This window comes from Pan paniscus, chromosome 16 (genome assembly GCF_029289425.2).
Source record: "Pan paniscus chromosome 16, NHGRI_mPanPan1-v2.0_pri, whole genome shotgun sequence".
In the NCBI taxonomy this organism is placed as follows: Eukaryota; Metazoa; Chordata; class Mammalia; order Primates; family Hominidae; genus Pan; species Pan paniscus.
The window spans coordinates 71,981,799-71,998,545 of NC_073265.2; the positions used below are offsets into that span (position 1 = coordinate 71,981,799).

General features: G+C 38.8%; 1 protein-coding gene across 1 annotated transcript in view; it reads right to left on the reverse strand.

Annotated features, from left to right (window-relative positions):
- ADAMTSL3 (ADAMTS like 3) overlaps positions 1-16,747 on the reverse strand; it is a 386,012-nt gene that overhangs the window by 127,307 nt on the left and 241,958 nt on the right. Inside the window, exons 14-15 of the mRNA XM_055098263.2 lie at positions 14,794-14,941; positions 13,070-13,154 (exon numbers count right to left, since the gene is read on the reverse strand). Of these exons, the coding sequence (XP_054954238.2) occupies positions 13,070-13,154; positions 14,794-14,941 (233 nt within the window). The remainder of the gene's footprint in view (positions 1-13,069; positions 13,155-14,793; positions 14,942-16,747) is intronic.

A 16,747-nucleotide genomic window follows, 5' to 3' on the forward strand; every position in this document is an offset into this window, starting at 1 on the left:
ATTTTCACCAATATTTATTCAGTAAATTAGTATTGAGCTTATCCTCTGTAATGGGCAGAGTAGTATTAAACTGTCTCAAGTTTAGGAGCTAAATTTTAGGGTATCTTAAATACTTTCTACAGAGTGGATGAAGCCTTAATATTCTTTTATGTTGAATACACAAGTGCACGAAGCTTCTGGATCTTCTTCAAAACAAAAGAAATATTGCACAATCTTGCTGAACAAAGCATTTAATTCTTATTCTGAATTATTATCTACTAAATCAAAGGTCATCAAACTATGACTAGCAGGTCAAATCTGGCCCACCTATCTTTGGTACAGCCCACCAGCTGAGAATCATTTTTATGTTTTTAAATGGTTGGCAGAAAAAAAGATATTTTGTGACATGTGAAAATTACATAAAATTCAATTTTACCGTGCATAACTAAAGTTTTACTGGAATATAACCACACTCATTTTTCCACCTATTGTCTATGGCTTTTGTGCTACAACAGAACTGAATATTTGCAATAGAAACCATTTGGCCTACAATGCCTAAAATATTTACTATCTGGTCCTTTACTGGACCCCTGCACAGAATTTTGAAAACCAGATTCCGTAGGGACAGATATATTTAAGATACTCTGAAAAAACACTTTGTATCTTGAGATATTAATAAGTGATAGAGGAGAAAGAGTTCAGTAATAGAATAAGTTTTGAAAACTTAGGGCTCGATAATGTTCAACAGATTTATTCACTGTAAAACTTTTCCAAAGACTATGAAATATAAATGTAAACTACAAATGCTTAAGAGAGAAATATTATGTGCATCATTTCATAAACTTAAGTGAATATAGACCCTTATCCATGGGGTTATGTTCTACTAAATGACTTGAGAAAACACTGCTAAGATGTTTGTTTAAGATGCAGTTCCAAAGCTTAATATTTCTAACCTCAGAAAGACAGGGTTGTAAGGTTCTCACAGAGTCATCCAACCTTCTTTCCCCAGGCAAGACTTAAATATAGTTGTCCAAATAAGCACACCCCCAATCAGCAGAATGAAATGCCATTACTATATACATGTCCTGCAAAGAAACATCAATCAACACAAAACATGTTGTTCATTGTGTTGAAAATTGTTAGTGGGGAACCCTTCTCTCTAATTCTCAGATTCCATGTGAGGGCTTGCTCAACTCCTCAGGATGGGGCAATGCTGGAGTTAATATTTGATGTGTCTTTTCTTTCTTTGCTACTCTCATGGTAGAATTGGAAAGGAGACTGGTTAAAGACGAGAAATCCCTACAGTGTAATAATATGTAGTCACTTAAAAGGACATGGGTTTAGGTATGAATTGATAACAGTCTTCTCTTGAAGACTGTTAAATGAAATAAATACATTATACATATATGCTACATACACACAGTCTATAACATACACTATCTATATATACCTATATACTATTTTTTGATTTTAGAAAAAAGAGATCGTAGTACATGAACTGCCCCATATGTAGCATGTTTGTATGTATGCTGGTTTATGTATAATTTCTCTCTTCTGGAAGCAACTGAAAGTGTCAGGAACTAGAGTGTGTAAAGAGAGAGGTTTTCACTTTATATTTTTAAAAGGTTTAAAGTTTCTAAGCATGTGCATATTTTACCTTATGGTCATTAATTTTTTCTCTCTTTTCTCCTTGGTTATAAAAAATTAAAAATTGGGATTTTGTTTTAATGGGAAGTAGATATTTTCATTCAAATTGGACTTCTATATCTTGGTGATTGAGAATCTTGAGAGGAGATGAGGTAAGAAAGTTCACCTTGGCCAGGCGTGGTGGCTCACGCCAGTAATCCCAGCACTTTGGGAGGCTGAGGCAGGTGAGTCACCTGAGGTCAGGAGTTCGAGACTAGCCTGGCCAACATGGCGAAACTCCGTCTCTACTTTAAAAAAATAAAAAATAAAAAATTAGCCAGTCATGGTGGTGCATGCCTGTAATCCCAGCTACTTGGGAGGCTGAGGCAGGAGAATCGCCTGAACCAAGGAGGTGGAGGTTGCAGTGAGCCAAGATTGTGCCACTGCACTCCAGCCTGGGTAACAGAGTGAGACTCCATCTCAAAAAAAAAAAAAAAAAAAGGTTCACCTAAACTCCCAGCAGGGCAAATAATGGTTATACTCAATGTCCTCCTAGTTTTTCTGTATATTTCAAGTTGGTTTTCAATGATCTTTTTAAAAGTCCTGTTAAAAAGTAAATGTTAGTTCTGTCCAAAGTAACAAGAAGTGACTTAAAGGTTAAAAAAAATAAATAAACACATGGCAACTAAAAAATAATTACACATAATCCAGCATGATTTCCTTCTATGTATTATTTTTTATTTAAATTAAAGATATTATAGTGTTCATACAATTCTGAATCTTGTCTCCCCTCACCAATTTTTTTTTTTTTTTAAAGAAAGAAAGGAATACATTCAAAGAGCCATGTCTGGGCAAAACACAGCCAGAGGAAAAGGCTGTGTTACCTACGTCTTTGCACATGGAAGAACTTAAAAAGAATATCATTTCACTGATGTGAGAGCTTCAAGATGAGATGATAAAACAACAGAGTAAAAGGGAAAATGGAAACCAACTGTGAAACATAATAACACTATTGTCACAAGTCTAACAATTCAGAACTAGGAAAAAACAGAAGAAACATGGCTGAAGATCAAATTAATGACACAGAGGCCAGACTTGGAAGTGAATGCAGTGTTGAGAGAGAAAGAGAAGCTGCAAAGAAAACTTTTGTAGGGATGGAAATGTTCTGGATCTTGAGTGGGACTGGGGTTTGAGGGGTACATACATCTGTCAAAACCCATCAGCGGGCATGGTGGCTCATGCCTATAATCCCAGCACTTTGGGAGGCTGAGGTGGGTGGATAACCTGAGGTCAGGAGTTCAAGACTAGGCTGGCCAACATGGTGAGATCCCGTCTCTACTAAAAATACAAAAAATTAGCCAGGCATGGTGGTGCATGCCTGTAATCCCAGCTACTCGGGAGGCTGAGGCAGGAGAATCACTTGAACCCAGAAGGCAGAGGTTGCAGTGAGCTGAGATCACACCACTGCACTCCAGCCTGGGCAACACAGTGAGACTCCACCTCAAAAAAAGAAAGAAAGAAAAAACACTCATTGATGGTGCACTTTAAATAGACACAGTTTATTGTATGTAAACTACATCTCTATAAAATTAATTTTCTGAAGCACAATTTTAAGGGACTAAGTTAAAGAGAACCTAGGTAATCCAATATTGAAGATAACTGGATTCTTCATGTAGAGATTCCAACGCATGAAACAGAAAAGCTGCTCAGAAATAAAATATGAAAAAAGTGACTGAAATACATCCTGAAAAGGTACACTGTCTTCCAGGAAAAAGTAATAAAAATGATAAGCATAAAAACCTAGAATTGTAGGCAGAATAATGGCTCCTCACCCCTGCAAGTACTCCCATGCCCTAATCCCCAGAATGTGTGAATACATTACCATACACAGCAAAAGGGACTTTACAGGTTTGACCTCGAGATGGGAAGATAATCCCAGATTACTTTGGTGGGCTTAATCTAATCATAGACATCCTTAAAAACAAGGATATCACTCTGGCTGGAGTCAGAAATGTAAGTAGACTGATAAGCGAGAGGGATTTGAAGTGTAACAGGAATTTACCCACTGTTGCTGGCTCAAAGATGGATGAGACCATGAGCCAAGGAATGCAGGTGGCCTCTAGAAATTGAAAACAATCTTTCAGCCCACAGTCAGCAAGGAAATGAAGATCTCAGTTCTACAAATGCATGGAACTGAATTCTGCCAATTATTCAAATGAGCCTGGAAGCAGACTCTTGCCAAAGAAGACTTCAGACTGACAGACACCTTGATCCTGGCCTACTAGTAACTGGAACAGAGACATCAGCTGAATCTACTGGGCTTCTGACCCACTGAACTGTGGGATAATACATTTGTGTTGTTTTACACCGCTAAGTTTGTGGTCTTAGCAGCTATGGAAAATGAATACACCTGGCTAACAAAACTTTGAGCATGAAGAAAGAATTGTCTAGGTGTCTAGGCACAAAAAGCAAGTCTCCTATAGGAACACAAAGACAGGGGTACCTCAGATGCACACAACATTCAAAACCAGGAAAAGATAGAGTAAGAGTTTTGAGAGAGAGACAGAATCAGAGTTCTGTGAATATTATGTCCAGTAAAACTGTTATTCAAATACAAAGGTAAAAATTTTCTGTAAAATAAGAACAATAATATTACCTACCTAATGGTATTGGGTGAGAATTAAATGTAATGATGTCTGAGTTAAAAGCTCAATAAGTACAATAAAATAAAAATAGTAACATCAGACATTCATTGCATTCTTATTCCTGTGAGACACTGTCTTCAGTGCTTCAAACAAATTCTATCATTTTCTTATAACAACAACCGTATCAGGAAATATTATTATGCCCACTTTACAGATGAGAAAACTGAGGTACAGAGAAGTAATCAAAGGGTATACAACAGCTGCTAGCATTATTCTACACGGCCTCACCTGTATCAGAGGATACAGAAGCACTTAAAAGATCATCCAGGATGACAGCATATGAATCCAAAGACAATTTGACAATGCTCTTTTAGATAATTTATTTTTCTAATTCCAGAATAAGAAAACAAAACACAAATATCCAACTGCTAAAATCATTCTTCAGCACAAGAGAAGAAGGCAGCATGTATTAGTGAAAGAAAAACATATCTTGGGACACTTAAACACTGTCAGTAGGAAGGTAAATTAGGACAACCTCCATGGAGATTTCTCAAAGACTTAAAAATAAAACTGCCGTTTGATCCAGCAATTCCACTACTGGCTATTTACTCATAGGAAAATAAATCATTATATCAAAAATATATCTGCATTTGTATGTTTATCAAAGCACTATTCACAACAGTAAAGATATGAAATCAACCTAAGTTCTCAACTACAGATAAATGGATAAAGAAAATATAGCCTATACACACAATGGAATACTATTCAGCCATTAAAAAGAATGAAATCTGGCAGGGCGTGGTGGCTCACACCTGTATTCTCAGCACTTTGGGAGGCCAAGGTGGGCAGATCACTTGAGGTCAGGAGTTTGAGACCAGCCTGGCCAACATGGTGAAACCCTGTCTCTACTAAAAATACAAAAAAAAATTAGCCAGGTGTGGTGGTGCATGCCTGCAGTTCTAGCTACTAGGGAGGCTGAGGCAGAATTGCTTGAAGCCGGGAGGTGGTGTTGGAGTGAGCTGAGATCACATCACTGCACTCCAGCCTGGGTGACAGAGCGAGACTCTGTCTCAAAGTGAAAAATCAACAACAACAACAACAAAACAATGCCAATTTACTCATTATAAACCTGGAGAAATCAGCAGAAATGGCACCATTCTAGATGTTTATGATAAAAATTATATAGGTTTGAATGTGTTAAAAAATGAAATTATAGTAGACAAATCTCCTGCTATTATAGAAAACAAATCAAGTTCATATAGATCATATAGGAAAACATCAGAAACAAGGAAACATTTAAAATGGAGACCAGAACTATCAGTAATAAAAAATCTATTTAAATGGATTAAACTTTCCTTTTAAAAATAGACTCTCTCTCTCTTTTTTTTTTTTTTCCAGAGACAGGGTCTTGCTCTGTCACCCAGGCTGGAGTGCAGTGGTGTGATCACAGCTCAATGCAGCCTTGAACTCTGGGGCTCAACCAAGTGAGCCTCTCACCTCAGCCTCCCCAATAGCTGGGACTACAGGTGCCTGCCACTGCACCCAGCTGGTAATTTTAAAACCTACAGATAATACAAATAACACAGAATGACTTCAGATATGTAAAAAGTAAAAGAATAAACAAAATGAGATAAGGAAAATACAAATGAAAATATAGTGGAAGAGCAAAAAAGCAGGTATAAATATTAGGAAAGAATAAACATAATAGACAAAATTTTCATATTTGAAAATGACACAGCTATGAAAACTACTAAAATTAACTGAAAAATTTTGGAAAAAACCAAAACAGTTCAATAAATTAGCCCATAACTCTGAGCGTGTGTGTGTGTGTGTGTGTGTGTGTGTGTGTTGCACTATATAAATATATAGATACATATACTAAAATTACCAGTTTTCCCAGAATTCAGCCACACTTACTGTTAGCTGCCAGGCACTATGCTAAGCATATTACATGTATTATTTAATATAATTCTTGCCATGACCTTATGCATAAATATCATTATTTTCCTGATTTTACAGATGAGGAAAACTGAGGTATAAAATACTCAGGGGATTCTAAGCCTAAAAACCTGAATAAATGGAGAGACCACATGCCCCTGAATGGGAAGACTCAAAATTAGAAAGATGTTTATTCTCCCCTAATTAATTTAGAAAAAATGCAGTTCTGAGCCAAATGGCTGAAGCAATTTTTTTGGGAGGGAAGTTGGAAACAGACAATACAACTCTAAAGTTTTATGTAAGGTTAGGTGAGAACAATCAAGAACATTTTTAAAAGGAATAACAATTACAGAGTACTTGCACAGTTTAATAGAAAAAAGTATTTAAAAGACACAGTAATTCAAATAATATGGTACTGGCACTGGAGTATTATTTGTACAATGACGTCATTTTAAAACCAAAGTGGGTAGTTTACTCAACAGATAGTGCTAGGGGCAGTTGGTTAATTACTTGGAAAAAATTGTTAGATTGAGATTACATATTACATGTGAAAGTAAATTTCCCATGGATCAAAGTTAAGTGCAAAACATGAACCATAAAAAAAACTACAAAATAACATTTAAAAAAAAAGATAATCTCCTGATTTTGATGAACGTACGGGGAAAAAGGCAAGCTGGAGTACTGCTGCTGGCGAGAGAAGCCAGCACTGATTTCTCTCTAAAAGGAAATTTGACAGTAGAAATTAAATGCTTATCCCTGGCCCAGAAATTCCACGCCAGAAAATATGTCCAATGAGACAATTAGAGATGTGCAATTTGGAATTCGCTGCAGTTTTATTTATCATTGTGAATAATTGGAAATAAACTGCAGACCACCAGAGGGATCTTTCAAAAATGTAATTGAGATTATGTCACTTTTCTGGTTAAAATCCTTACATGGCTCCCACAGCCTCCTGATAAAGTCCAAGCTCCTTAGTGAACCATGGAAGACCCTCAAGACTTGCTGGCTCCTCCAGCTGCATCCTTGCTGCCATTACTGCTCCCCGGGCCCATCCCCCTCGCCCCTCACCCACCTCAGACCACCTTAGCAACCTGCGTGGCCTACATGGGCCAGTGAGCCTGCACACAAGCCTCTATTCCAAATACCTGACATGCTGCTCTTCTGACATTGTAGGACACTCTAGGATCTCAGTTCATGTACCATCTATTTCCGGAAACCATCCCTGATCCCGAATAACACCATAACGTAATTATAATGCATTGCAACCTTACAATACCATCATGCAGTCACTCACTTCTCTGTCTACTCCATTAGATAAACCCAAGGATGGGTGAAACTTGAATTCAGGACATCTGACACGAAACTGCAGCTCTTTCTAGTCTTACGTGCCGTAGAATCACTGTCCACCACTTAATATCTCCAAAACAATTCCTTTATGTTTCTACGCCTGTTTCCTCAGCCCCAAAATGAAAATAAGAATAGCACCTCCTCATAGGGTTGTTGTGAGCATTAAACAACTTCATCCACGTAGAACACTCAGAACAAGGTCTGGCACAAAGCACTCCTCAATATTAGTTGTTGTTATCATTGTTGTTGTTAGAAAAACACATTCCTGAAACGTCACCTAATTTGACTTTAGCAAATATAATCTCCACAAATGGAGAAGTTAAGTCAGCAGTGAAGGAAACATACAAGGTGTACTAACTAAGTCCATCCTATTTCCTTAGTTTTTGTATATGAAAAACGACAGCGAGGGCAACAAGTTTGCTGAAGTGTTAAGAATCCCATAGAAACAAACGAAGAGGCTCCAGGGAGGAATTTTAAAACAACCATGAACCAATGAACCATATCAACTGTCAACACATTCCACAGCTGAAAGCTAAGAAGGTCAGTACTGCAGTTCCCTTGGCTTAGATTTATACACTATAATTTTTATTTTCCTAATTTTAAAAAAAGCAAAAAAGCCTTTTGAACATCCGCTCCCTATGTAAATTCAGAGCTCGAGCCATGGTAAACCACAGAGGCAGAAATATTTATCTCCTTCAGGCTGGCTTGGCAGGCTCTACTGGAGGGATGTAAAATACAGCTGCGTTCATCCTCTCCTTCACTGTCAACAAGCAAGCATCCCCAAACCACAAAAGACAGTGGTAATAAAAGGATGCACTGGAAGCTGAGATATGTTGCGGTTTTGTTTGGAAATCGAGGGAATGAATAGAGTCAGAAGTGGTGGCAGGAAACTATAAACTTCACACTAGATGGCCAGGACCAGGCCAGAAACTGCCAGGCAGTGTGAATTATGCAGGAAAATTGCAGAGCGACCACAGAGGGAGAGATGGCAGAAGGTGGGAAGAGGCAGCTGCTTGGGCCAGGGAACAGGTGCTGTCTGCTCAGTCTTCAACACGGGGGAAGAAAGGGTGGTGTCCTTCAGGAGTAAAGAACCTTCTGGCTTTGCTCTGTGAATGCGAGGAGGAAGAAACCCCCAGCAAAGTCAGGTGGGGCTGACAGAAAAGGCAGGCTTGGAATGAATATGGGGCCTGAACCTCAGCAAAGTCAGGTGGGGCTGACAGAAAAGGAAGGCTTGGAATGAATATGGGGCCTGAACCTCACTGTAGCTCCTATGATATCCCCCTTTTCTTTCTTTCTTTCTTTCTTTTTTTTTTTTTCTTCTTCTTTTTTTTTTTTTTTTTTTTGATGTGGAGTCTTGTGCTCTCACCCAGGCTGGAGAGCAGTAGCAGGATCTCAGCTCACTGCAACCTCTGCCTCCCGAGATCAAGCAATTTTCCTGCCTTAGCCTCCTGAGTAGCTGGGACTATAGGCGTGTGCCACCACACCCGGCTAATTTTTGTATTTTTAGTAGAGGCAGGGTTTTACCATGTTGGCCAGCCTGGTCTCGAACTCCTGAGTTCAAGTGATACACCCACCTCGGCCTCCCAAAGTGCTGGGATTATAGGCGTGAGCCACTGCGCCCGGCTGATATCCCCCTTTTCTAATTCAATAAAGTAAACAGTATTTTCTGAACTTTAAAGGGACCTTAGGGACGATCTGATCCAGTGGTTCCCAAACTTGGATATGCCCACTCCCCTGCCAAAGTTACCTGGGGTATTTGTTTAAAATGCTGGTGAATGAAAGAGAGACAGAAAATAGAATAGAACTTACTAGAGTCTAGTGGGAGGGAGTAGGGAGTTATTGCTGAAGGTGAACAGAGCTTATGTTGGGGAGTGATGAGAAAATTTGAGAGATGGGAGGTGGTGATGGGTGCACAACAATGTGAATGTGCTTAATGCCACTGAACTGTACACTTTCAAACGGTTAAAATGGTAAGTTTTGTGTTGTGTATCTCTCACCATGATTAAAAAAAAAAAAAAAAGATCTGGCAGCCGAAAGAAAAAGAAAATGTTGGTGATGGAGCCCCACTCCTACAGTATCTGACTCAGTGGGGCCCGGAAATCACCACATTTTAAAAACCACCATGGGTGATTCTGATAGAAGTATTGAGGATAGCATTTCAAAAATGGTATTTTGATTATTTTTTTAAAGACTTCTTTTTGAGATACATTAATTATGAATGAAATGATGTGCTGTCTGTGTTTGCTTCCAAAATGATCAGGGGGTAGTGGCAGTAGTGATGGTTTTGATGAAACAACAGTGGCCCTGGGTTGATAATTGTTGATACTGGGTTATGAACATGACATGGGGGTTCATTACACTGTTTTCTCCTCTTTTAAATAGGTTTGCAATTTCCTATGATTAAAAAGAAAGTTACAGAAAAAGACTTAACAGGTGGGGCCACTCCCAATTAAGAGGGGAGTGTAATTAAAGAGGAGGCAAGAGGCAGCTTGCTGTGGGCAAGAAACAGCCTGCAAGTCAGTGTGGCTGGAGCATCCCACTCAAGGCAAAAAAAAGAAGGTGGCCAGACATGAGGCTGGAGACCAGGAAAGGCAATACCCTGCCAAGTCCCATTGGGCATATGAGCCCACATACATCTTTGAGTGATGGGGAGACATTTGAATATTCTGAACATTGCAAAGAAAGAATTAGATTTGGCCAGGTGCAGTGGCTCACACCTGTAATCCCAGCACTTTGTGGGGCTGAGGCGGGTGGATCACAAGCTCAGGAGATCGAGACCATCCTGGCTAACATGGTGAAACCCTGTCTGTATTAAAAATACAAAAAATTAGCCTGACATGGTGGCACGTGCCTGTAATCCCAGCTACTCAGGAGGCTGAGGCAGGAGAATCGCTTGAACCCGGAAGGCGGAGGTTGCAGTGAGCAGAGATCACGCCACTGCACTCCAGCCTGGGCAACAGAGTTAGACTCTGTTTCAAAAAAACAAAAAGAATTAGACTTGTGCCCTACCTAGATAGACTACTCTGGTGGCTGTGTTGTGTAGGGGTGGATTTGAGGGAAGCAATTCAGGAGCAAATTAGAAAGCTGTTGTAGGTGTCCTGGGAACTGATTTCAGGACCTGTACAAGGATGGTAGTTTGGATGGAAAGGAGGAGCTGGAACCAAGAAAGATTTTAGTAAATATAGTCGGCACAACTCAGTGGCTAATTACACATCAGAGAAGAATGAGAAGGAGCCAAGAAAAAATCTAGGCTTCTAGTTTGGGGAACTGGACGGACTGCAATCCTATTAACCAAAAGAAGACATACAGAAGCATTATCAACTGTCATCTAACTGTGTTTTGAAAGCAAAAGATCTTGGTAGGACCCATCATTCTAGACAGAGGACTCTGTGACCTTCCTTCTGTGACAACTACACACTCTCTCTCAAGTGCCTCAAACCCTTTTCTTTCTATAGACTCCTTCCCTTACAGGATTGTAGGTGATCAGAGATGTGAGAAGGTGCCAGCAGCATTTAGCCTAATGCCTTCCTTATACAGTTGGAAGGTCTACAGATATTATTAACCGACTTGTGCAAAACCATATCTTTTTAATTTAAGATTGCCCTAACTTCAAAATGAAAAACAACAAACACATACATATACACTTTTCCATCAGCTTGACTACCAATCTTTGCTCCTTCTTTAGTACTTAAATACCCATTGCTCCATTTTCTTCTTTTTTGGAAATTTATTTCTGAAATATCCACAATGTTTTATTCTCTACCCTTTGAATGCTACTACTCTAAAATTCACTGAAAAAGCCTTTCTTGTTAATCAAAGTAGGCTTTTCTTTTTTCTCATGGATTTTCCTTGTCTTTCTGTGAAATTTGAATCCATCTGCTGCTTGCCTCCTTGCCTCCTTAAACTCCTTCCTCCTTTGGTCTCTGGAATAATAAGCTTTCCTGGGTCTTACTCCTCCCTCTCTCCACTACTTTACTCCCTTATGATCTTCCTCTTTTGATTCCCCCTCTTCCTCTAAATCTCCAAGCTTCTGTCAGGAGCCCAACACTCTTATCTTTTTACTCAAATACTGTGAAGCCATTCCCCCTCACATGGTCCACAGTTTCTTCTGTGGTCATGGCCAGCACTGACAGTGGTCCACGTGGAGAAGCCTGTGCCTGTCATGAGTGTGATGTGCCAGCTATGTTGGCCCAAATCACTTTGCCACATGTGCCTTCTCAAAGCGAAGTAACCCACACTGCCCTGGGGCTCACCACTGGGCTGGACCACAGTTAAAAGGGAGATTGACAAATGAGAGTGGGTTCTGAAAAGCACAGGAGGTTGGGAAGGGATCTAAAAACAACAGTGCATGAAGACTGCTGAAAAGGCTAAGAATGATGAACTTGGGAAAGACAAAGCTCTCGGGATCCATGGCAGCTTTCTTCATATTTGTGAAAACTTGTCACATGGGATGGGGCATAGACGTATTTTTTTTTCTGCTTCAGAGAACACAAATTAGGAGGTCTATTCTGTCTCATCAGAAGAAAAAGATCTTGCAAATAACGGGTTGCTCAACACAAGAATGAGGTGTCTCTTAATGCGGTGAACTCTGCCCATTGCTGAAGGTGTTGAAGAAGAAATGCCTGCTCCGAGAGGGAAAGTGGCCAGATTACTGCTGAGACCCCTTTTCCTCTGATGCTCTGGGAATTGCTCTCTTCATAGACAGCCTGTCAGCACCAAACACTTAACATGTTTCACATGGAATCAGCTGTTCTGTTCAATTACTTGAGTCTATCATTGGTACTGTTGTTCTTACAGATTCCTGGACTAGAAATCTCAGAGCACCTTTGATTTCTTGCTCTCTTTTTGTCCCTATATAACTGCCTCCAGGATGCTTCTTTGATTTCCTCTTGATTCTTAATTTCCACTGGCACTGTTACAATCCAGATCCATCAAATCACATGCAGATGGTAGTCATTGGATTTTTGAGTTGGAATGAACCCTGGAGAGATCAAGCCCAACCTGCTCCTTTTATAGGTAAGGAGAATAAGACACAGAAAAATTAGACTTGTCTTAGGTCATGTAGTTAGCAGGGGTGGTTCTAAGCTCCAATACTCTTAGTACCTTGTTCTTTCCATTTCCCTATGATCACTCAGGCGACTAATGCATTTCAACTTAATTGATTTTATAGAGATTGACCATGACTTATCCATGGAATGACTGGTTTATTTGTATGATACTATGATGGTTCATGGTCAAATCACAAGCGTTAAAACCTAGAAATTATCCCCAGTCTCTTAAGTGTAGCAGACCACTGGATCTGCTTTGAGTTAAGTAACACTGTTCTTTTCTGTGCTGCTCAGAGAAACTGCCAAAGGAGGACTGCTGAATTGTGAAATAAAGAAAAATTCTAGCCAGCTCAAGCTCTCTAGAGTCTGTAAATCCAGGTCATTTGGATATTAAATGTATCATTGTACTCCAATGAGTACAAAAATTACATATATCATGTTAACTGGCTATGCCCTGATTATTCCCACAAAAGGTCCTGGACTCACGTTGGTTCTTCTGTTGCTATTCTGGTCTCTTCTAGTTCTTGTGCTTGTTTCAGCCAAGGCAATTTTGCTTCCACTGGACTTTTTTCTAAGAAAAAGAGAACATAAACAATGAGCCTAATTACTATTAATCATTAAGGAGTTGGATAGGTGATCATATTGGCTGAAGATTTCATTTATAAAGAGGTCATGTTTTTCAAATGCAAGTTGAGTTCCTTAGTACAATACATTAGGTGGCTGCTGGAATGAATTAAACATTTCTGCTGTATTTTTAAAAAATTAATACATTATTAAAATGCAACCAAAATGATCACATGATACAGTTGAATATGCTGTCAAAGTTAACATAAAAATGCCTTTTATAAATCAATACCAATTTCTGTTGTTCATACATTGAAGCTTTTACTTCAACCATATCAGCTTGCTATCTTTGGTCACATTTTATTTTTGCCCATGGAATGCAAACATTAATAGAGAAAGGCAAATAATATGAAAGTTAAGAAAGTTGGGGGGGATGAAGGAGTCTGTGTTATAGTTTACTCAGACTTTTACTGTTGTTGTAGTTGTTGAGGGAGATGATTACCAATTACATCTGGCATGGAGGAACAAACTGTTGCCCCTTCCTGTCCTTTGAAGCCTCCTTGATGTCAAGAAAGGAATAATCTATCTATGAAGTGAGAAATAAAAATAACTTTAGGATGCTTCAAGGAAACTATGGACACTATGAAAGTGGCTATGAAAGTATCATAAATGCAGAAGGAAGGAAAAAAGACTTCACTGATGGAGTTAAGTAGTCAGTGTTTGTACCTGTCATGGCAACTAGTGATTTTTCTGCAAGATAGACATACTCAAAAATATTTATTGAATGGCTAATTATGAGGCTATTTGTATGAATAATGAACCCAGAAATAACAAAAGAGAGTTTTACCATCCTCTCTCAAGTACTAAGGAGGAGTCCTTCTTACTAATAGTTGGGAATAATCTTTTCTCCCATTTCAAGATGGAAGATACTTTTCATGAGGATGGTTAACATTAAAGAACATGGAAATAATTATGTACAGAGAAGATCATATATCAGAGAGCTGATGCCAAATCCTCCTATCCCTGGATGCTACCCATTTCTGCTCTTTCATGTGGAACAAATGTGAACTACTGGAGAGATTATAAATGCATCCATAGATCTCCACTGGGAACGGGAAGTTTTCATTCATTCCATGCATTAGTACACATGATAAAGATGACATCATTCCTCCCTCAAAAATCTTATACTCCGGTGGAGAGGTAGCTATAAAGAAGAATGAGAATCTTGGGAAAAGAATAATTTCCTCCTCCTCCTCTACTTCTTCCTCTGTTTCTTGCTCTTCTTTCTTGTCTTCCTTCTACTTTTCCTTCCCCTCCTTTTTTAATCTCTCCCCCGCCATTCTTCTTCTTTTTCTTCAAGGGAGGGACTGCATTTAATTTTCTTATGTCCACCAAGAAATGTTAGTATAAAACTAGATAGATAGGAGCTACTCCATCTGTACTGAATCAACAGGAGCTCAGTTTTCCCTCCAGATGAATAATTCACATATATCTAACTTCTTTATCTAGATGGGAAGGTCTATTGCAATCTGTCAATAAAACAATTTTTATAAGAAAGTAGTAAGTTGAAAGGGAAATGCTACAATATTGGAATGGGAGCTGGAAAATACCATTTGATTTGAATTTACAGTGCACCACAGACTTACCTTTTGGTTTATAACACGGGATGGGAATGACACATTCTTCTTTGATGTGTAACTTCAGTTGTGGATTGCAGCCCCCAACATGCTCTCCGCGGTGGTTAATACACAGAACAACCCGGTACCGTAACCCTCGGCCACAAGTCACTGTGCACTTCAAAGAAGAAAAGAGAAGCCAATGCATTTCTTTTAAGAGAACCACAAAGGCATTATTTTATCATATGCAAAGGAGAGCCATTGAACTACATAAATGTTAAACACAAAAGACTTTTAGACAAATATTATGTAAGGAAGGGTACAGAGGCTAATTTCCTGTGATGCTTGTATTTCAGGGCCCCTCTTTTGTACAACCTTGTTCCACTTCTCAATTCAAAAATATTTAAGGTGAGATCATAGTTCAAGAAATTAAAAATGCTCTGAAATCTTACTGCTCAAATATCAAAGAAACTTGTTACAAGTTTTCTCAAGTTTGATTAAACGTTTACATGACCCTACCCAAAATAATTTTTGAAGATGAATGAAACCTTTCTGAACTGTCAATAAAAATATAATAAAATTCTAATGAATTATGCCAGAGGATTATTTTTCTATTCTGTCTATAGAAGTAAGTCTTGCAAAACTGCTATCATATAACGAGGCCATCAAAGAGTATTCAGCCAAATGCTATAGAAAAAAATACTATAGATGTATCCGCATACATCTATAACTGCCTGCAGTTAAAATTAATAAAAACATTATGCTATTATTTTTCTGAATTTTTGTGAAGTTTGTGTTGTCAGCATTTTTTTTCTTGGATTATTTGTTTATGATTTGAAAGTTACTCTTGCCTCTGAGTGGAATGTTTTCATGTCATATAAAAATCTAGAATAGCTTTTCAAATTTATCTGTTATGATTTGGCTCTGTGTCCCCACCCAAATCTCATCTTGAATTGTAATCCCCATAATCCCCACTTGTCATGGGAGGGACCTGGTAGAGGGTGAATGGATCATGGGGGCAGTTTTCCCCATGCTGGTCTCATGATAGTGAGTGAGTTCTCATAAGATCTGATGGTTTTATAAAGGGCTCTTCCCCTTTCATGCTCTCTCTCCGTCTCCCGCTGCCTTGTGAAGAAGGTACTTGCTTCTACTTCACCCTCCACCATCACTGTAAGTTTCCTGAGGCCTCCCCAGACATGTGGAACTGTGAGTCAATTAAACCTCTTTCATTTATAAATTAACCAATCTCCGGTAGTATCTTTATAGCAGTGTGAGAATGGACTAATATAATCTGCATGTTGGGGAGTGTATATATGTATGCATTAAAAAAAATTGATAGACTATATTTTTTGAGGACCATATTGGGTTTATAGAAATATTGAGCAGACAGTACAGACAGCGCCAATCTTCCCCTTCACCCCTTTTTCCCCCTATGATTTTCCCTATTATTAACATCTTGCCTTAGTGTGGTGCCATTGTTCCAACTGATGAACCCCTATTAATACATCATTATTAACATAACTAATACATCATTTAATATATCATTATTAAATATTATCAAGTCCAGAGTTCACAATGTGGTTGTTGTCAGCTTTCTAAAATTTGTAATTTCTTATAATTTCCTTTCTGATTCTAAATAAACATTCTCTTCAATACTCAATATTTGTGTTTTATATTCTTGTTTTTGAGGAGTCCCCTCCAATCTGTACAAACTTCAGACCCCACTAATTCTGGATCCACCCCAGGGAGGGGCTGAGGGTTCTTGGTTGCCTTTGGTTACCTGCTATGGGACAGGCACCTCCTTCATTTGTTATCTCATGAATCCTCCTGACCCACTTCCGGGTCAGTAGCTTCAGGCTTATTGAACAGATAAGCAAATGGCCCACCATCTAAGGATCTTGCTCAAGGTCACACAGTTCCTAACAGGCAGAGTGGAATTTCCTCCCAGAGCCATCTATTGCCAAAGCCATGGCCAAGCCACTGC